General features: G+C 36.1%; 4 protein-coding genes across 5 annotated transcripts; 2 read left to right on the top strand and 2 right to left on the bottom strand.

Annotated features, from left to right (window-relative positions):
- Positions 1-2,938: 2,938 nt before the first annotated feature.
- On the bottom strand, positions 2,939-4,203 carry LOC105977036 (NDR1/HIN1-like protein 13). Its single transcript, XM_013002295.2, has one exon. It carries the CDS (start codon positions 3,913-3,915, stop codon positions 3,094-3,096), a length of 822 nt encoding a protein of 273 aa, XP_012857749.2. The 5' UTR covers positions 3,916-4,203; the 3' UTR covers positions 2,939-3,093.
- A 4,230-nt stretch (positions 4,204-8,433) lies between these two features.
- Positions 8,434-9,595, bottom strand: LOC105977263 (uncharacterized). The gene has a single exon (XM_013002569.2). The coding sequence runs from the start codon at positions 9,488-9,490 to the stop codon at positions 8,723-8,725; it is 768 nt and encodes a 255-aa protein (XP_012858023.2). The 5' UTR covers positions 9,491-9,595; the 3' UTR covers positions 8,434-8,722.
- Positions 9,596-11,151: 1,556 nt separating this feature from the next.
- On the top strand, positions 11,152-14,325 carry ZIP9 (ZIP metal ion transporter family). 2 transcript variants are annotated; one of them, XM_013002549.2, is made up of 4 exons: positions 11,152-11,583; positions 11,759-11,816; positions 12,373-13,079; positions 13,599-14,325. In XM_013002549.2, exons 1-4 carry the CDS (start codon positions 11,569-11,571, stop codon positions 14,052-14,054), a joined length of 1,236 nt encoding a protein of 411 aa, XP_012858003.2. In that variant the 5' UTR covers positions 11,152-11,568; the 3' UTR covers positions 14,055-14,325. The 2 variants fall into 2 exon arrangements, with proteins under 2 accessions (XP_012858003.2, XP_012858004.2); XM_013002550.2 differs by having other exon boundaries at positions 12,387-13,079.
- Positions 14,326-14,976: 651 nt separating this feature from the next.
- GLDP1 (glycine decarboxylase P-protein 1) lies at positions 14,977-20,595 on the top strand. The gene is made up of 15 exons (XM_013002496.2): positions 14,977-16,522; positions 16,681-16,926; positions 17,018-17,095; positions 17,184-17,284; positions 17,369-17,564; positions 17,670-17,795; positions 17,908-18,093; positions 18,195-18,308; positions 18,756-18,908; positions 19,014-19,202; positions 19,293-19,370; positions 19,483-19,608; positions 19,719-19,817; positions 20,080-20,197; positions 20,336-20,595. Exons 1-15 carry the CDS (start codon positions 15,335-15,337, stop codon positions 20,428-20,430), a joined length of 3,093 nt encoding a protein of 1,030 aa, XP_012857950.2. The 5' UTR covers positions 14,977-15,334; the 3' UTR covers positions 20,431-20,595.
- The last annotated feature ends 540 nt before the right edge of the window (positions 20,596-21,135 follow it).

The following is a 21,135-nucleotide window of genomic DNA, read 5'->3' on the forward strand; positions in this document are numbered from 1 at the left end:
ATCTCCTTAACCACGTGAGGTGGAAACAGCTCGAGGAGGAGGCTAATGTTCCATGAATTAGAATCTTCAATGATAAGATTCCTAACCAGACCAAACTCAATACAAGGGAGATTAATGTGAGGGAGAGCAGTGGGTTTAAAATTTGGAAGGGAAGGAATCCAAGGGTCATCCCAAGTATTGACAGTAGAGTTTTTAGCAATAGAGAAACAAGCACCTTTGAAAATGAGATCTTTTGATTTGGAAATTCCTTTCCAAATCCAAGAGGCATTACTGGGGAGGGAATTAGAGTGGAAAAAAGATTGGTTTTTTAAGTACTTTGAGGACAGAAGTTTAACACAAATGTTATCTTTGGAAATGGCAAGGTTCCAAGCAAGTTTGGAGATGAGGGCTCTATTAGTGTCAAACATCCTTCTAAACCCTAAACCCCCAGCTGATTTTGGAAGACAAATAGAATCCCAACATTTGGGCATATATGAATTCCCATTTTGATTTTGACCCCACCAGAACTTTCTAAAAGAAGCATCCCATTGATAATTGAGACTTTTGGGAAGAAGGAAGACTGACATATGATAAGAGGGAATAGAGTGAGCAACAGCAGAGATAAGGATCCCTCTACTAGCTTGTGAAAGGATTTTAGTCTTCCAACCAGCCAATTTGGAATTAATCTTGGCAGTAAGGTCATGAAAAGCGGCAATTTTGGATTGAGGAATACAAAAAGGGAGACCCAAGTGCTTCTCTTTGTGGTTGCATTCTTTAAAGCCGAGACAATTTAGAATGGCCAACTTGAGATGAGGTAAGGTGTTACCACTGAAGTGAACAAAAGATTTGGAAGCATTTGGAAGTTGGCTGGACCACAAAGAGAATTTGGTAAGAATGTGATTCATACTGGTAGCATCTTCAAGGGTTGATCTGCAAAAGAGAATAAGATCATCAGCATACAAAAGGTGGGAAAAAGAAGGAGATGTTCTAGAGATTTTAACCCCCTTAAAGTGACCAGAGACTTCCTCTACAGAAAGCATTCTAGACAGAACTTCAATATAAAGAACAAAGAGAAAAGGAGACAGAGGGTCTCCCTGTCTGATTCCTCTTGAAGGGGAGAAGAGTCCTGAGGGAGAGCCATTGATGAGGAAGGAAAATGATGAAGTAGATATGCATTGAAAAATCCAATCTGTAAATTTCTTACAAAAACCAAGGTTAGAAAGAATGCAGATGAGAAATTTCCATTCAACACGATCAAAAGCTTTTGCAAGGTCCACTTTAATGGCCATAAAACTCTTATTCCCTTTCTTTTTATGCAAATAGTTCATTATCTCGTGAGAAACAATGTTATTATCATGAATATTTCGATCTTCCACAAATGCCATTTGAAATGGGGAAATGATTTTGGAAAGAAAAGGTTTAAGTCTATTTGCAAGGATCTTTGAAATGATTTTATACGTGACGTTGCAAAGACTAATAGGCCGAAATTGATCCACAGAAGTAGGGTGAGGGACTTTAGGAATGAGAGCTATAAATGTATGATTCAAGGCCTTGAGAAGATAACCTTTCTTGAAAAAATACTGAACTGCATCAATTAGAGCTTTTCTAGTGGTTTTCCAAAATGATTTGTAAAAGAGGGGGGGAAGACCATCTGGACCAGGGCTCTTATAAGAAGCAAAGGAAAAAAGAACAGTCCTGATCTCAGATGGGGATGGGATAGAACACAATTCCAGATTATCCTCCTCATGAATGACAGGAGGGAAAAGATTCTCAAGATCATCAGGGAAGGGGAGGGAATTTGGCAAGTAATCAGTAGCAAAAAGGTTGGTGTAATAAGTCAAAAAGCAGTTGCCTATTTGATCATTTTGAAACACAAAATTATTTTCCATATTCTTAATGGACAAAATTCTGTTATATCTTGCATGAATAACAGTGGTAAGATGAAAAAATTTCGTGTTAGCATCACCATCACATAACCATTTTTCTTTTGATTTTTGTTTCCAAAAAATTCCAACCCTTTTAAGCCACTCATCCAACTCAACCTGTAAGTGATGTTCAAGGGTAACATTCTCAGAATCTTGAACAGCCTGCTGCAAAGAATCAATCTTTTCTTTCAAAACCTTTATTTTGTGGTGACAGTTACCAAAGTGGGATAAATTCCACTCTTTGAGAGCCTTCCTAACATTTTGGATCTTGGAATAAATTTGAAACAGAGGAGAGCCTGGAATTTGAATATTCCAAGCCAGATCAACCGTGGAGTAGCAAGTTTTGTCTTCAATCCACATTGCCTCAAATTTGAAAGGCTTTGGACCAGACGGGGTTTGGACACAAGTGTTTAGGAGAATGGGACAGTGGTCAGAGGCAAAGGCTGGAAGATGTAAGACACTACTATGAGGGAAAGTGGAGCACCAGAGAGAATTGGCAACTCCTCTATCGATTCGTTGTTGAATATTAGCAGCACCAATACGTTTATTGCTCCAAGTAAAACGACGGCCATGGAAGCCAAGATCAATGAGGCCAAGAGAGTTGAGCTCATCAGTTTGTTGAAAAGTTGCAATTGAATTAAGCTTGCAACACCCCCACCATGAATAATGGGCTTTGGGCCCTCAATTATGGGCTTTAGGCCTACAATATTTTAGAATGGTAATGGGCTTTGGGCCCTATTGAGGTCGGCTTGTAATAGCCTAGAATGAAATTTACCGTTGTGTAGCCGGAAAATGACAAAAAGCAAATTAATACTCGTGTTTCAATTAGAATATCATTACATGATGTTCCCTAAAGAAATTCTGCATTTCTGCCATAAAGTTTTGTTAATTTCTTTTCAAAACTATTACATCAATTTGAAATACAAACAATAAATAAATAATCGTCTGTAACAATTCAATTGCATGAAACATTTATCCAAAAAAAAAAAATTTGCAATAACAAACTTTGCCTTCTACTAATAAAACAACCCCAATTTTAATTCTCCAAATAAACCCTCAAATTTCTTCAAATTGTAAATGTACAAAAGAGTGATGGCAAAATGTAAATCAAAGTAGTATAATTTCATAGAATTAATTATAAATAAAAAAAATACAAATCAATTACAGGAATTAAAAAAAATTAAAAAAATCAAAATGTCCATTTCAAGATCTTGATTCTGAGATCAACCTTACACTTGGCTTTGGAAGTGACGGCCGCCGCCGGAGTGACAATTTTGCCCTTGGGCACCGCCCCATGAATTCCGTCACATATCACTCTGATCCCAATCTTCTTCATCTTCATCTTTTCCATTTTTACCCCTACCATGGTATCCAGAACAATTTCCAGGGGCAACCCGTTTTTCTTCTTCAGATCCGACTTCAGTGAGTTCACTGAATCGGCGTCCAAGAGCTGTGAGTTCAGTCCCATGGCAGTGTGAATTACGGTAATGTTTTCTGGAGAGCTGACGAAATTCGCGAAAGAGCCGTTGGATAATTTCACGGAGTTCGATAGTACGGCGATGGAGATCTGATCGTAGATGAAGGAGATCTTTTTGTTGGGGTTTTTCGTGGAGAGGGTGACGTTGATTTTGGTGGTGATGTGGGTGGAGTCGTCGGAGGGTGTGGTGGTGATGTTGAAAGTCGAGATTTTTAGGGAGGCGACGGAGAAAAGGGGGCGGTGGGGGTGGTACAGCGCGTAGAAGGCGGCGGCGACAATGGCGGCGAGGAGGAGAATCGCGATTAGGATGAGGAAGGACCAGAAGCAGCTGAGGCAGCAGCAGCGGCGGCAGCTGAATTTTCTGTCCTTGCGTCGGTGGCGGGAGGTGGGAGTTGGACGGTAGGGGTGGCGCGTGGGGTTGTAGAGGTGGGCTTTGTTTGAGGTAGGGTTTGCCGCGATTGGCGCGGCGGCGGCGGGGGTGGGGTGGGCGGCGGTGCCGTTTTGCTTGTTAGATGGGTAAACTCTGTCAGTCATTTTTTCAAGATTTGTGTGTTTGTGTGTGTGTGTGTGTTTTATGTGAACTGATAACTTGGGAAGAAAAGGAGGAGGGAGGAGAAAAGAAAAGATAATGTAGAATTAGTGTGGTGTGAGTGATAATAAATAAAAAATGAGGGATTCCTTATTAAAGAATAAAGAGAGTAAATAAGTGAAGTGTGTAGAGAAATAAAGTATAATATTTTTTTTCCAATTTCAATTGAAAAAAGTATATCAATTGGGAAATGTTACAGTGAAATAACAACTAGCAATGGTTGCATCTATTTTACTTTAATTTTAATTTATAATTTATCACAATTTTTATATATATATATTATATATGGCTTTTATCTGCTGCATGGCTGGTTTTTGTATGTATATTCTATATCTACATGTGCGTGTGTGTGAGAGAGAGAGAGAGAAAATAATCACTGATTAAGAGGTGCACATCTTGTAGTAATCTCGGCTACGGGTTGACACGTGGCCTGTAATTAATTAAAACAAAACAAAACAAAACAAAACAAAACAAAACGAAAGCGAACCTTCTCGTTTGACTGTTTGGCTGCCACTTGAAATCGCGTTTGTTTACTAACACGATTTTACGAAAATTTCAGTATGGGCCTTCCACTTTTTCTTATTTGCATAAATGGCAAAGTGGAATAATAGTCTGTACTCTACCAGTTGGCATTCAATTTTGTGCATCAAAAAATTCAATGAATCATTCTTAATTTGCTCATCTCATTTATTATTCGGCCGGCCCCGAGGTTTCGGAAAATTCAGGCAAAGATTATAAATAAGTCGAGTTTGAATTCGCTCGAGCTCGAATAAAATTGCTATCCGATTTAATGAACATAAGCTTCTTCTTTAAGATGTCAATTCCATTACTCAATATTTATCAAAAAATGATTGTTTGTTACAACTACATTCATGTATGTCAAAATCAACACAGTTCCAGATTTTGACTCTTAGTCAATTTTTAGGTTAAACGCACTAAATTGATTTAGCCCAATTTAAATAAATTATATAAATATATCAATTTCAGTTATCCTGATATTGAAAAAATAATTAATAGATTGATCACTAATTAATTACTGTCTTCTGTGATTAACTTAACCTAAAAGTCAATAAACAACTAATGACTTATTTGGTATTCGAGGTAGCAGCAAATTAAGCAAGTGGCGTACAATAATGAATAATTTATCAGTATAGTATATAATTTTGGTCAGGTGTCATTAATTGGGTGGTGGGTTGGTTAATTTAATTTCTTTTACACTATTGCCCACCGACACAAGATCAAAATATTACACTATTTATGTAAATTTACAGTTTCATTTTTTAATTTGGGCTATTTAAATCATTAAACAATTGGGCTGAAAATCCACAAAACCATTTCAAATTATAATAATCCAACATTATAATTATCTCAATTTCGTTGACTAAAATTCAATTTGTTGAGTGTAAATTGACTAATATTATGCTAGATTTTATTGACTTTGGAGATGAAATGAAGGGGTCAAAATATTTGAAGAGTACACTACAACGGTCACAATGTTTATACTATAATATATATAACATAAAATATATTGTTGGCCGAATTAAAATAAAATTAAAAAGACAAGAGAAATCTGCAATAATGGAGGTGCACATGTGTGATGTCATACATGTGACTTCGACGCCGCATCATGTATGGGAATGTATTTTTTTCTCGCTTAGTAAAATAATTAATATTTTGCTATTTTAATATTTCATATTAATTTATTTTATTTTAGTAGTTTCCTCTCAATATTAAAATTTAATTGAATTTTTTTTTTAATACCCAAATGTACATGTATTATACATGCACGTAGGGGTGGGCATTCGGGTCGGGTCGGGTTATTCAGGTTTTTTGCAAAAAAAAAATTACCCGAACCCGACCCGAGATAACTGGGTACCCGGTTGCCGGGTACCCGGTTATTTCGGGTCGGGTTCGAGTCGGGTTCGGGTTTTACTATTTTCCTCTTTTTTTTTTCCTAATAATTATTTATTACTTCCAATTCGAAATGTGACATCAAACTTCATAAAATATCAAAAATATATTAGATGTTGTTTTACTTGGATTACAAATACGGGAAGTAAAACATATTGTTATATACACAGATTCATAAAAACAAGGGTTAATAAGATATAACCCCCTCATTAAAAAAAATATTAGGACTAAACACCTTACATTATTTTTAATGGGTCAAACCCCCTCTAAAATGTTAATTACTGAACTACCCCCACAATTTGTAATAGCAATGACCCCCCACCGTTTTCCCCAAAAACTGCATATCCTCAACCATTTTCTTCAATATAATTTCTCCATCCCCCATTTTTCGGTGGTCTGCTATAATTATGCCACGAAAATCGCCCCAACACAAACTGTAATATATATCGGATCGTTTATAATTTCCAACGATTGCCCTAGTTTGCTACATTTGTTAGAAGCAAAAAAACCAGAAAACCATTATTCTGGGAATCAAGAAGAAAACCAGAAAACCAAAAAAATAAACAATGGTGAAAGACGGCAAGAAGAAGACAGGTAGTTTCCTATACACCCATCGATCTCACCGACTTCTATTAACCTACTTTTTGTGCATTTACCCCATGATTTCTCTTTTTGACAACATTCTCAGCGACTACGAAGAACAAATCGAAGTCTCCTACATCAACGGTATGCAACAATACGCAACGACCATATGCGACGGTTCGGAATTCTTCCATGGTTGATTACTATAAAATTGAGTTTGTAAACAAGCTTGTTTTTTAGATCTACAGATCTATGGTCGCACTATTTGTTGACTCATAAATATTTGTTTCGTATGAAATTTGTTTTATCAGAGTCCACAACAAAGAAGAGATCATTGTTGTCGAAAAACTTAAAAAAATTACAGTCATATATACACTCAGAGTCAACTATAAAATCGGATAGTTCACTATATTTTTTCCAGAGTCAACTATAAAAATTAGATAGTTAACTATAATTTTTACGATGTCAACTATAAAAAATTGGTAGTTAACTATATTGTTGTCAGAGTCAACTATAAAATCGGATAGTTCACTATATTTTTTCCAGAGTCAACTATAAAAATTAGATAGTTAACTATAATTTTTACGATATCAACTATAAAAAATTGGTAGTTAACTATATTGTTGCCAGAGTTAACTACAAAAATTGGATAGTCAACTACAATTGTTCCGATGTCAACTATAAAAAATTGGTAGTCAACTATAGTTTTCCATTAATTCACTATATTATATTTCAATTTAAGATACTATGGTGTTATAAAATGAGATGAAATGTAGAAGAAAAGATAAAGTATTGAGAAGATATAGAGAAACTAAAGAGAAAAAATGAAACAGACGAGAACAGAGGAAATGAGGGAAGAGAAAGGAGAGAGAGAGAAGAGAGGAAATTGTGGAAGAGAGAGAATAGAGAGAAGAGAGGAGAGAGGAGAGAGAGAAAGGAAGAAATTGCGGAAGAGAGAGAAGAGAGAGAATAGAGGAGAGAGGAGAGAGAAGAGAGGAAATTGTGAAAGAAAGAGAAGAGAGGAGAGAGAAGAAAAATAATAAATGAACAACACGTCAAAAAGGACGGTTGAGAGAGGGGGGGGGAGAGAAAGAGTGGGGGAAGAAAGGACAAAATTGGAATAATAAACACGTGAGGGGGTGTCACAATTCCTAATGTTAATTTTAGATTTCTTTACAAATGGTAAATATTAAAATGGGCCTGGACTCTATTATTTTGTGTATTGAGGGGGTTATCCCTCATTTTCCCTAAAAACAAAAGAATTACTAAATTTACATAAAATATACATATATATACAGACATACACACACACATATATATATATATATATATATATATATATATATATATATATATATATATATATATATATATATATATATATATATATATATATATATATATATATATATATATATATATATAATTTTTTTTTTTAACCGGGTACCCGATCGGGTACCCGGGTAGAATTTCTAATACCCGGACCCGACCCGGTTTGGGAGCACCGGGTACCCGAACCCGGGAAAAACCCGGTTACGTCAAAAATTACCCGATCCGGTCGGGTAATACTCGACCGGGTCGGGTTATACCCGAATAACCCGACCCGAATGCCCACCCCTACATGCACGTGCCGTGTGCGTGTGATCATTTTTTCTTACTGGGCCTAACTACCTCAAATTTATTGGCCCCACAAGTAAAAGATATTTGTTCAAGAATCCAAATTCGGAGAAGGATCCAACTCTAAGTACACAAGCCCACGGCCCAGTTTAACTTGTGTTATTTTCTTGGTATATTTACCAAAATACCCCTTACAAACACCCCCACGTTTAAAAATCAAGCATTTTTTTTTATTTTTTTTTTTTAATGGGAGAAAATCAAGGAATTTATTGAATAGAATAAGTTTATATGAAATCTTTGAACAAGTGTATATATATTTTATTTTGGAAATAATTAGCAGAGAAATATGACAGTATAACAATGGTGACTGGTCAAATCTATAAGCTTAACTCCACTGATTAATTTAATATTAAAGTGAATATTTAGTCCCTCAAATGAATGCTAAATGACAAAAATAGCCATCCAAAACCAGACCATTTACCAATCACATGCTCTCAGACAGCATCAGATCCACATTTTACATTTACCACCATCTATTCTATTCTATGCCAAAACCCCAGAAGTTACTCAAAATTACAAACAGCCCCAGAAGTAAAAATATATTGCAAAACAACCCCCCTTAAAAACGTAGAATAGCATATATTACCCTCCCCCAGTCACCCTCCCAATCATGTCCTTGTACCTGATAATGGAGTCCAGCCTCTGAAGCTTCAGCTGCTGCTTAAACCTGTTGATGAAATCATCTGCTTTCGCATCCACCTCTTCGTCACCGCCGGTCACTTTAGCATTCCCCGTCACCCTCACAGTCGCCGGCCGCCTCGCCTCCACTACAGCCTCCTCCTCGAAATGCCCGAACGCCGATTTCAAGCTCGCCGACTTCCTCATTCTTGCCGGAAGTTTGGCCGGAAACTCACCGGAAGCTGGCTCGGTGTCCGATTTAGTCCTACGAATAAAGTGACTGTCTGTCATACTCTGCTCATCAAGTACATTTTTTTCTTCGTCTCGGGCCTGATGAAAATCTTCAAAGTTGGAATCTTTTTGCTCAAAATCGAGATGGGTTGGTGTTTGTTGAGGATTATTTTGGTGGGTTTCGTCGGAAACGTTGTATTGTTGTGAGTGAGAAATTTCAAGATTTTCTTGGAAGAAGTAGTGGGACTGCTGCAGTGTGTCGGAATCTTCTGGGTTTGGTTGCTGATTAAAGTCGATGGATTTAATGCGTTGGAAAAGTGATTGTGGTGATTTAGCAATCAAGTTGTGATTTTTAGAGAGAGAAAATGTGGAGGTGAAGAAAATGGTGAGAATCATGAGATTGAGGAGGATGAAAAGTGCGGTGGGAGTATTGATGAATGCCCATATTGAAGATGCTATTTCTTCAGATGCAGATTCTTCAACCATTTTATTATTATACATTCTTGTTGCTAATATGTTTTTACTTTTTAGAGAGAAAGAAAAATGAAGTGTTCTTAATTTGTTGGGAGATGATGGTCACAACCCACAAGTGGTGGTATAAATGGAGTTTGCCGCTGTTTTTTTTTTTTTTGTTTTTTTTTTTTTGTTTCTTTCGAGTACCAAATGGAGAAGAGAGGAATTGAAATAATCACATGATTATTAAGTATTAATTGCTTGATTAATCAAATTTTAAGCATCAATTATATAATTACATCATTAATAATTAGAGCAGTGAACTCGCTCTAGTCTCTACTATTACATCATTGATAAGTAGTCATCAGCTCATTTGCAAAGGACCAATCCTTCTAATATAATAAATCAAATAGGGATATATAATCATGATTTTTTTTTAATAATATAAATCGGAATGGCTTACGTGTCAAGATATGCTTTGAGGAAATGGACAAATGAAAAGTGGTGGGAAAAAAGAAAGAGAAAACGAGTTAAATATGAGGGATATTTTATTAATAACATGCATGTTGGTGATGTCAGACGGCAATCAGCAGAACAATAACAGCCAAACGACGACGTTCCGCACTTTTGTCTTCTTGTTAATTGTTATTGATTTGCCAATTGCAATTGCAATTATTGGACTTGGAACTTGGAATTAAATCAGACATTTTGTTCCAATTTTTGGGGTAGGCCCATTTATCTAATGACTAATGTCTATATATCAAAGAGTAGACCATAGACCAAGCCCATTCTATCAAATTGTCAAACACAAAAAGCCCATCCTATCAAATTTATATTAAATTCAAATATACTTTTTTTTTTATTATAATTTTAATTAATGCAAACTACTCAAAGTTCTAAATTGCTCATTTTGTAATTTTCTTTAAATCAATTATCTAAAACACAAAACAATAGAGAATTTATTTACTTGTAAAAAAAATAAAAATAATAAATAAATAAAAGAGTAAATAGTCAACACTTCATCACATAGTGTCGACATTTTCCTGACAGGGGGAAATTATAGAGAGCAATAATTGTTGATTCATTACACATTTAATTTAGGTGGCACCTCCCTTCATTTCAAAATTACAAGTAGAAATAAATAATTACTTTCTTGAATACTAAGATAACAAAGAGCTTATGATGGCAGTGAGTAATTATGTCGTCACTCAATCTCGAGTCAAGTATAGATAAATCACCACCGAATGGAGCAAGTGATTTTGTGTCAATTGATCAAAGTTATAATTCCATTGCCAACAGTCGTTAGATCAAATTTTACGTTGCTTGAAAGAAATTCTCAAAACTATTTAATTTTTTTTAATTCACTCAGGGCATGACTCATGAGGTAAGAGCTCTACCATGTCAAAAAAAAAAAAAGAATAAAGGTTATATTTATTTATGATTTCAAATTAAAACTATTTTTCTTATTACTCGAAAAAGGCATGATTTTGGGCATCCAATTTGACTAAATACAATTTATGAATTATATATTAAAGATTAATAACATGGTTGGATCGAATTTTTTTTTCTTCATATAGTTGTTACAAATTATAGTCAATTGAATAATGACTATAATATTTAGAACTATTATTAAAATATTTATAAAAAAAAAAAAAAAAAAAAAAAAACAGGGCATCTCAGGAATGAATGTTCACATGCACACGGGTCGGGTTATTCGATAAGGATTACATAATGGTGTCGACACAATCCAGCTGATTCCTCTTTCAAACGCAACTCCCATGTTTCTAATTTCTTCGAGATATGTTGACATTTTTCATCTTCTCTCTTTCTCTCTCTAAATCTACACAATTTTTTTGTATCGGTGTACACAATTTCTATCTCTCTGTACCTTTATTCCTTCATCTTTTGACGAAAACAATCATCATCCCATGTCATGTACTTGGAACTCGTCAGCCCTATTATTTGATTCCATTTCTGTGTGTGTATATATATATATATGTATATGTATGCATGCCACACTTCACACATATCCAGACAGGTGTTTAGAGATTCGTGCTTTTGCTTCGAGATTTTGCCGAATTGAACGGGGCGAATTAAAACTAGAGGGATTTTGAGTTGTTTTCAATATGTCATTTCTAGAGGTTCTCTCTCTCTCTCTCTCTCTCTCTCTCTCTCTCTCTCTCTCTCACACACACACACACACACACACACACACACTAACACACACGCGCACACAGTTTCACAGTATGTTTGTTTTCTGGACTTGTTTGAAGGTTAGGGCTTTGATTTTGATTCGAATTTTGAATTTTGGTGCAGGATCTGTTGCCGGTGCTTTGGTTGGGGAATTTTGGAGGGAGAATTCAGGGTTATTCTGGTAAACTTCGAAATCCCCAAAATTTATGCCTTGGAACTGAGGAAAATGTTGAAATGATTCAATTTTTGAATTGTGGGTTTTTATTGAGTAGTTTACGGGGAAAAAGTACTTTTTTATATGTTGATATGCTTCTATAGATACTTTGCTTTATGCAATCCCTAATTGGTCAGTTTGACAACAATAGTTCAAAAGTTTTCATTTGTTTATTATATTCTCATGGAGTGGTACTTTCACAGTGCACTTTCAGTGACTTGTAGTTTGTCCAGAATTCAGTTCTTGTTTTTGAGATGGTTAACTGTTTTAGAGTTGCGATCGTTATTTTGCTTTCGATTTCGATTTTTTTTTTTGGTTTATGAAATTGTCATGTCTTGTCTGCATTTACGGCCCCATCAACCCGAACTGTCCTAACTCCTAAGCACTTAGAACTTGTGGCACTTTTGAGCATCTGTTACCGTCTGAGTCGTTATATTCTGCAACTCTTGCCAGTATTTTAAACATTTAACCAGTTCAGTTACTGACTCCGTCAATATTCCTTGTTTTTGGCGGTCATATAAAGACTCTTTTGTGCAGAACGTTTCCGAATCAATGTCAAACATTACGTGTGGGACCAGCGGCGAAGAATATGAAACGTGCCGCGACGAGTCGTCCGCCCTCATCCTCAAACTTGTTGCGATTTCGGCAATCCTCATATCAGGAGTCTGCGGTGTGTCCATCCCGTTAGTCGGCAAGAAACACCGTTTTCTACGAACAGATTCCAACCTCTTCGTAGTTGCCAAAGCCTTTGCCGCCGGGGTCATCCTCGCCACGGGATTCGTACACATCCTACCTGATGCCACGTCAGCGCTCACGGACTCTTGCCTGCCCAAATTCCCGTGGTCCAAATTCCCCTTTTCGGGGTTCATTTCGATGATGGCTGCTTTAGCCACTCTTCTGGCGGATTTTGTAGGAACTCAGTACTACGAGAGGAAACATAAGAAACAGGGTCAATCTGTTGTTGTTAATGACGATGAGTCATCGGAAAGTTTGTCCGAAACAGGGATTGTTCCTGTGGGAACGAAGGGTAATAGTGGGAATGAAGAAGAAGGGGGTGGTATGCATATAGTGGGAATGCATGCGCATGCAGCATATCATACTCATAGTCATGACCAAGAACAGGGTGTGCGTGAAGGGTTTTATCCAGGGAGGGATTCTCCGCATGGTCACTCGCACGGGATCGACACTGGTGATGATGAAAGTGGTGTTAGGCACGTCGTTGTTTCACAGGCATGTTTCTTATCTCTACTGCATACGCTTAAAAATTGTCATGCACTTCTGTCTAATTTCATATATCTCCCCTGTTACATCTACATAGACATTAAAAGGCATATCTTCGATTTTCTGTTTTTGTGTTCGTGTTGCCGTTTTCTGATGAAACTAGTTTTGGTGAATGTGTCCATGATAATTTATTTACTTGTATTGTTGGTTTCAGTCTTTAGATGAACTTTCTTCGCAGGCGTATCTTGTTGCATCACTTTTGGAATTCACCATATTTTTTGTTATGTACTTTACTAGTCATTTTTCTAGTATTTCATCAAATAATATCGGAATATATTTCTTGATCTCTGGAAAATATTTCTTTTTTGAAATCTGATGGAGCCACCTACAAAATGCTGGTAATTTAGTTAGAAATTGAAGCTGCACGGAACAAAAAGCAGACAATTAAAAGTTCAAATTTGCTTCCAAATTTTCATTAGCCTCGTTTCGAAGCTAATATATCAAGGCCTTGCTCTGTTTCCATTACAGGTTCTTGAACTTGGGATAGTTTCACACTCTGTGATCATAGGACTGTCTCTCGGAGTTTCGCATAGCCCGTGTACAATTAGACCCTTAATCGGGGCTTTATCATTCCATCAATTCTTCGAGGGTTTTGCACTAGGTGGCTGCATCTCACAGGCTAAGTTTGGGACCCTTCAATCGACAATAATGGCTTGCTTTTTTGCCTTGACTACACCAATGGGTATTGCTTTGGGAATTGGTATTGCTTCGGTTTACAATGCTAATAGCCCACGTGCTCTAATAATCGAGGGCATTTTGGACTCTATTTCAGCTGGGATTTTGGTGTACATGGCTTTGGTCGATTTAATTGCAGCCGATTTCTTGAGTAAGAGGATGAGTTCCAATGTGAGGCTCCAAGTTGTGTCTTATGTTGCTCTGTTTTTTGGTGCTGCTTTGATGTCTTTACTTGCTGTTTGGGCTTGATTCATAACTGTGTTGGAATTAAAAAAAAAATATAGAAAGAAAAAACAAATCGGATTTTTCGGTTCTTTAATTTTTTTTTTTTTTTTTTTTAAAGGTTAGAGTATTCCTTGCCTTTCCTTTTGTTGTATTCTGAGTGAAGCTAATGGGGTCAGAGTCATGATCATTTTTTTTCTTATTTTTGAAATCTGTACTATTAATTGATTGTATTTTAATCTGTGTAACTTTTCTCAAGTGCTACTGCTCCATTAATTTAATCTTTGGCTTTTGGTGTGATTAAGTAGTTAATAGTTGTATCTATCTTAAACTCTATGCTTATACATAGATATCAGTCAAAAATAAATAAATAAATCTAAAAGGGTAAATGTTGCGGAAAATTAAATCAGATTAAGTGATTGTAAAAAGCTTGAGCTTCAATTGCTAATTATATTAAGCTTAATTTTTGTTAATTGAATTACAAATATAACAACTCAGAACAATCGTGTGTTCAGTTTGCTAATATCTTTGATTGAATTTGGTAAATAGTACTAAAACTTTTATATAATAAGCACAAGTGCACAACCATTGTAGAATGAAGTCGAATTAGTGGGTGATTAGTGATTAATTACAACAAGACACGGAGATAAATAAAAGTTTGGAGGATTCTTACATCAGTTTATGCAATACAAATATCAGCAGCCGTCGATTTCAGGGGGCTGCTCTTCATCGGACGGTGGAGATTGAACCAAAATCTATCAGCATCAAGCTCCAACCCCCGAGGCCCCATGATTGTTTGTTTAATGCAGAAAGATTCACCAACTCCCATACTGATTCGCTACTGCCTACCTCAACCAAAGTCGCTATTCCAATTATGCAAAATTGTTGGTAAGCACGATTTTTCTTTTTCTTTTTTAAATGGAATTAATTAACCAACATTTTTTTTTCTAGGCTCTGTTTTTCAGCAACTTATGTGCAGAAAAAGATTAGTTTTTTCTACAAGTTGGTGTTGTGTATGCATGTACTGTATAAAAAATAATATATATTGAAACAATAGCATACATCAAGATCAAAGATTCAAATCCCATTATATTAAAGTAAATATTCAATAATTATTATTTGTATATTACATATTAAAAATAAAAATAAAAAAGTGTGTCTTCATCATCAACAACCCATTACCACCACCACCCACTTTCTTAATTTATGGAATTTTTTTAATTGATTCTTCCTCCCTAAATAGAACTGAAACAATAGCATAATTTGCAGTCTTTCAAAAAAAAAAAAAAAAAAAAAAAACAAGAAAAATGGAGCGTGCCCGAAAATTAGTGAACAGAGCAATACTCAGACGCCTGGTTTCTGCATCCAAGCAGCAGCCATTGTACAGATCCTCCAGGTACGTTTCCTCCTTACCTCCGGCTTTAGTGCCACGTGGCAGCAATGTTGTCAGAAAAGCTCACAGCTTCACGTTCACCCGATCCATCTCCGTCGACGCCCTCAAACCGAGCGACACCTTCGCCCGCCGCCACAACTCCGCCACGCCGGAGGATCAATCCAGGATGGCCGGTTTCGCCGGGTTCGAAACCCTCGATTCACTCATCGACGCCACCGTACCCAAATCCATCCGCGCCGACAAAATGGAGCTGCCCATCTTCGACAAGGGGCTGACCGAATCGCAGATGCTCGAACACATGAAACACCTGGCATCGAAGAACAAGGTTTTCAAGTCCTACATCGGGATGGGTTACTACGGCACCTTCGTCCCGCCTGTAATCCTGAGGAACATCATGGAAAATCCAGGGTGGTATACCCAATATACCCCTTACCAAGCCGAGATTTCACAAGGCAGGCTCGAGTCACTGCTCAATTACCAGACGATGATCACCGATCTCACCGCTCTGCCGATGTCGAACGCCTCCCTGCTCGACGAAAGTACCGCGGCAGCCGAGGCAATGGCCATGTGCAATAACATATTCAAGGGTAAGAAGAAGACATTTATTATTGCAAGTAATTGCCACCCACAAACAATTGATGTCTGCAGAACTCGAGCCGATGGATTCGATCTCAAAATCGTCGTTTGTAATGTCGAGGACGTCGATTATAAATCCGGTGATGTTTGTGGGGTTTTAGTGCAATATCCAGGAACTGAGGGTGAGGTTTTGGATTACGGGGAATTTATCAAGAATGCGCATGCGAACGGTGTTAAGGTTGTTATGGCTTCCGATTTGTTGGCTCTGACTGTGCTGAAGCCTCCGGGTGAACTGGGGGCGGATATTGTGGTGGGGTCCGCGCAGAGATTCGGTGTGCCTATGGGGTATGGTGGGCCCCACGCCGCGTTTTTGGCGACTTCGCAGGAGTATAAGAGGATTATGCCCGGTAGAATTATCGGCGTTAGTGTTGACTCTCATGGAAAACCGGCTCTTCGTATGGCTATGCAGACGAGGGAACAGCATATTCGTCGGGATAAAGCTACTAGCAATATTTGTACAGCTCAGGTAATTCATTAAACTTTACTTATTATGAATATTTTCTTTAGACTCGCAGAAAATTGAAAGAAATAAAGAATTTCGTCGTGAATGTATTTATTGAAATCGAAATCAATCGCAGCTTTTAATTTATTATTATGTGAAAAGTTATTATGTTTCTCGTGTAGGCGTTGCTTGCAAACATGGCTGCAATGTACGCTGTTTATCACGGACCAGAAGGACTTAAAACTATTGCTAAAAGGGTTAATGGTCTAGCTGGAATATTTGCTGCTGGATTGAAAAAAATCGGGACCGTAGAAATCCAGAAACTTCCATTCTTCGACACTGTGAAGGTGAAATGCGCAGATGCAAAGGCAATTGCTGACGCTGCTTACAAACGTGAAATTAATTTGCGGATTGTCGATAATAATACCGTAAGCATATGTATAAATATAATCCCAGTACACATTAATCTTAATACGAAACAACGTTGGAATAACCTTATAACTATTTTTTCTCTCTCAGATAACTGTTTCTTTTGACGAAACAACCAGTTTGGAAGACGTGGATACGCTTCTTGAAATCTTTGCAGGTGGCAAACCGGTAATTACGAGTTTTTTTCCAAGACACACATTAGTAACTTTCTGTTGTATACATACATGTTATTTAACTTTTATTTTATGTTTATCAGGTGACATTTAGTGCTGAATCTCTTGCACCTGAGGTTAAGAATTTGATCCCTTCGGGGCTTGTTAGGGAGAGCCCGTTTCTGACTCACTCCATATTCAACTCGTACGAAACATATTATAAGTTGATTATTTAAATAAATAATCGGCGGCAAGTTACAACCGTTGTGTTCGTTTTTTTTTTTTTAAGGTTTCACACGGAACACGAGCTTCTTAGATACATTCATAGGCTTCAAGCAAAGGATCTTTCATTATGCCACAGCATGATTCCGTTAGGATCTTGTACGATGAAATTGAACGCAACAACCGAAATGATGCCTGTTACGTGGCCTGCCTTTGCAAATCTTCATCCTTTTGCCCCCACTGAACAAGCTGCCGGTTACCAGGTCTTTTAAAAAATAAAAAAAATAAAAATTAGAAAAATAATTTTTTTTTTTTTTTTTATTCTTGTTTATATAAGGTGACATAATTGAGAAATATTATTATTGCAGGAAATGTTCAAGAATCTAGGTGAAATGCTGTGCACGATTACCGGGTTCGATTCTTTCTCTCTGCAGCCAAATGCGGGTGCTGCTGGAGAATATGCAGGGCTGATGGTTATTCGTGCGTATCACCTGGTATATATTTAATGCCAACTTTTTATCATCAGAAATTAGAAGGAAAAAATAATTAATGATTAGAAACTAATTATTGCATTTGATTTATGTTTTAATTAATTGTGTAATGTAGTCGAGAGGGGACCACCACCGTAATGTATGCATTATCCCAGTCTCTGCACATGGAACGAACCCTGCGAGTGCAGCCATGTGCGGAATGAAAATCGTGGCTGTTGGAACTGATTCCAAAGGGAATATCAATATCGAAGAGTTACGAAATGCTGCAGAAGCTAATAAGGACAACTTATCTGCTCTTATGGTATATCTATATATGTAATAATAACTATGATTATTACTCATTTACCCTTCTCGTAATCTGAACATGCCATTTAATGAATATTATATTCGACCTAAATCAAGGTTACGTACCCTTCAACACATGGAGTTTACGAAGAAGGAATCGACGAGATATGCAAAATTATTCACGACAACGGCGGGCAAGTGTATATGGATGGAGCTAACATGAATGCTCAGGTAAAATAATAAATGTCGTTTCAATTTTAGTAATACCGTTTTGAATTCTAACGTGATTAGATTTTGACCCTATTCTAGTTTGATTTTGGCGAAATTCAATGCACGGAAACTGTAGTCCTTTCAGTTAACTTTCTAATCCAACTTGAATCAGCTAGATTGGATGCAGGGTGATAAAGTTATACATGAATTAGTTACATTGAATTTTAGATAAATCAATACATCAAAGTTGTGGGCAATGTTCGTCGATTCATGCATATCGTTATAAACCGACATCCAGTCTTGGTGATTCAAGTTGGATTAGAAAGCTAACTCAAAGAACTACAAACTCGAAAATGGTCAAAATCATGTTTGAAGTTGAAACGGGACATTTATTACATCCCATGTTTTATTAATTTATCTTACTTTTTTTTTATGTAAGTTTAAAGAATTTATTTCTTAAAAATGCAGGTTGGTCTAACTAGCCCGGGATTTATCGGTGCTGATGTCTGCCATTTAAATCTCCATAAAACATTTTGTATTCCTCACGGTGGAGGTGGGCCCGGCATGGGGCCTATTGGAGTGAAGAAACACTTAGCTTCATTTCTACCCTCACATCCTGTGGTATGTAATCTCTTCTAAAGCCTCGTTTGGTTGGGAAGATAAGCCATGAATAATTAAATAAATTGAATATATTTTATTTGGAATTTGGTTAATATTATATTGTAGGTGTCGACTGGAGGTATACCAGCACCGGATAAATCTCAGCCACTAGGTACCATTTCAGCTGCACCTTGGGGCTCGGCTTTAATTTTGCCAATATCATACACTTATATTGCAATGATGGGGTCAAACGGTTTGACCGATGCGTCGAAGATTGCAATTTTGAATGCAAATTACATGGCGAAACGATTGGAGGTTCTTTCGCTTCTCTCTAATCTATTTTCTCTATTTCTTTTTACGGTTTTTTTTTTTTTTCTCGGTTCTTGATTTTTTTATAATAAATAGGACCATTACCCGATTCTTTTCCGTGGAGTTAATGGAACAGTTGCTCATGAGTTCATTATAGATTTGAGAGGCTTTAAGGTGATGATTTCTTATCTTCGGAAATCATTTAATTTATTAGCAGTTTTTTCGTCCTTGTAATTAAATAAATTTCAAATGAATAAAATCGTATATTTCTTTTTTACTAATGTAGAATACAGCTGGAATCGAGCCCGAAGATGTGGCTAAGCGTCTCATGGACTACGGTTTTCATGGACCAACTATGTCGTGGCCTGTTCCTGGTACACTCATGATTGAACCAACTGAAAGTGAAAGCAAGGTCTAAATTCAGAATAAATTCATAATAAATAAACTTTCATATATATAAAATTGACATACTCACATGCAAATAACAATTATTATTATTTATTTTTTAAATTCTGTTTACAGGCAGAGCTAGACAGATTTTGTGATACACTTATATTGATCAGAGAAGAAATTTCCTTGATCGAGAAAGGAAAAGCCGATATTCACAACAATGTTCTCAAGGTATAATCCAAATTTCTTCTCTCTCTCTCTCTCTCTCTCTCTCTCTCTCTCTCTCTCTCTCTCTCTCTCTCTCTCTCTCTCTCTCTCTCTCTCTCTCTCTCTATATATATATATATATATATATATATATATATATATATATATATATATATATATATATTTTTTTTTTTTTTTAAAATCATTTTGCCTATTCATTTATGTATTTCGTTTTTATTTTTCATAAATCTAGAAAAAATAATTAGTTGGGTTAATAATATTTCAGGGGGCGCCTCATCCACCGTCGTTGCTCATGGCTGATGAATGGACGAAACCATATTCAAGGGAATATGCTGCCTACCCTGCTGCATGGCTCAGAACTGCCAAGTTTTGGCCAACCACCGGTTCGTATAAATTCTTATTGTTCGAGTTTGGTTGAATTTTTATCGAGCTTTGAAAATGGCTTTTGAGCTTGATTTGATTATAATTTTTTAATGTAGCCAAGCTAAATTCATTGTTATAATTTATTATTTTATTATCAGGACGAGTCGACAATGTGTATGGAGATCGCAACCTCGTCTGCACCTTACTTTCGGTATCACAGATGGCTGAAGAAGCAGCTGAAGCAACTGCTTAAGATTATTGCAAATTTTTTTTTTTTTCATCATCTTTTTTTGTAGATAAACAAGTTAATAACAGTTGTTGCTGAGAAGATCAGTAATAACAATTGTTGCTGATAATTGCTACTTTTCAGTTTTTATTATGTCCTAATTTTTACAGTATATTAGTTTTCTTTTTATCAGTGCTTCCTCTTTTTTATTTATTTATTTTATTTATATTTTTTATAATTAATTCCTTTATGTTTTGGATGCTTTTATTGGCTTTTTTGTGACAACATAGTGCAGTCCAACAATGCGATTCAAGGAATATAAAATTACACAACTCTAAATATAAAATATTATTATAAGTTTGAGATTTACCAAATCTGTTTATAAAGTATCCTGTCAAGTCAATATATGAATTATTTTTGTTTTTCTAGATAAAATTAATTAAAAAACAAAAGGTATTACAATTTTATGAAAATTTATCAGTGTAATTGGACCAAAAACATCTAAACACTTCCACAAAGTAAATACAAACTCATTTTCTCATTGATAGTTGTTCAGATAAAGTTCAATTATTTAATTATTCTTGACTAATTTCAGCAATCCGCAAAGTGAAGATTATCCAACGGTAAAAATAACGAAAAAAAGAAGAAAAATGCTCGTAGTAACTTTAGGGGATAAATTATTATTATTAAATAAAAGAAGAATTCGGTATGATATTTCTTAAATTCACAAAA

The sequence above is a fragment of the Erythranthe guttata genome, chromosome 1 (genome assembly GCF_056151865.1).
Source record: "Erythranthe guttata isolate IM_541 chromosome 1, IM_541, whole genome shotgun sequence".
In the NCBI taxonomy this organism is placed as follows: domain Eukaryota; kingdom Viridiplantae; phylum Streptophyta; class Magnoliopsida; order Lamiales; family Phrymaceae; genus Erythranthe; species Erythranthe guttata.

Coding starts and splice junctions, on each gene's coding strand:
- LOC105977036 (XM_013002295.2), bottom strand. CDS start 3,915: ATGACTGACAGAGTTTACCCATCTAACAAGCAAAACGGCACCGCCGCC.
- LOC105977263 (XM_013002569.2), bottom strand. CDS start 9,490: ATGTATAATAATAAAATGGTTGAAGAATCTGCATCTGAAGAAATAGCA.
- ZIP9 (XM_013002549.2), top strand. Junction 11,817..12,372: donor GAGAATTCAGGGTTATTCTG/GTAAACTTCGAA, acceptor GGTCATATAAAG/ACTCTTTTGTGCAGAACGTT. Junction 13,080..13,598: donor GGCACGTCGTTGTTTCACAG/GCATGTTTCTTA, acceptor TTTCCATTACAG/GTTCTTGAACTTGGGATAGT.
- GLDP1 (XM_013002496.2), top strand. CDS start 15,335: ATGGAGCGTGCCCGAAAATTAGTGAACAGAGCAATACTCAGACGCCTG. Junction 17,285..17,368: donor ACTCACTCCATATTCAACTC/GTACGAAACATA, acceptor TTTTTTTTTAAG/GTTTCACACGGAACACGAGC. Junction 20,198..20,335: donor CAAGTTTTGGCCAACCACCG/GTTCGTATAAAT, acceptor TTTTATTATCAG/GACGAGTCGACAATGTGTAT.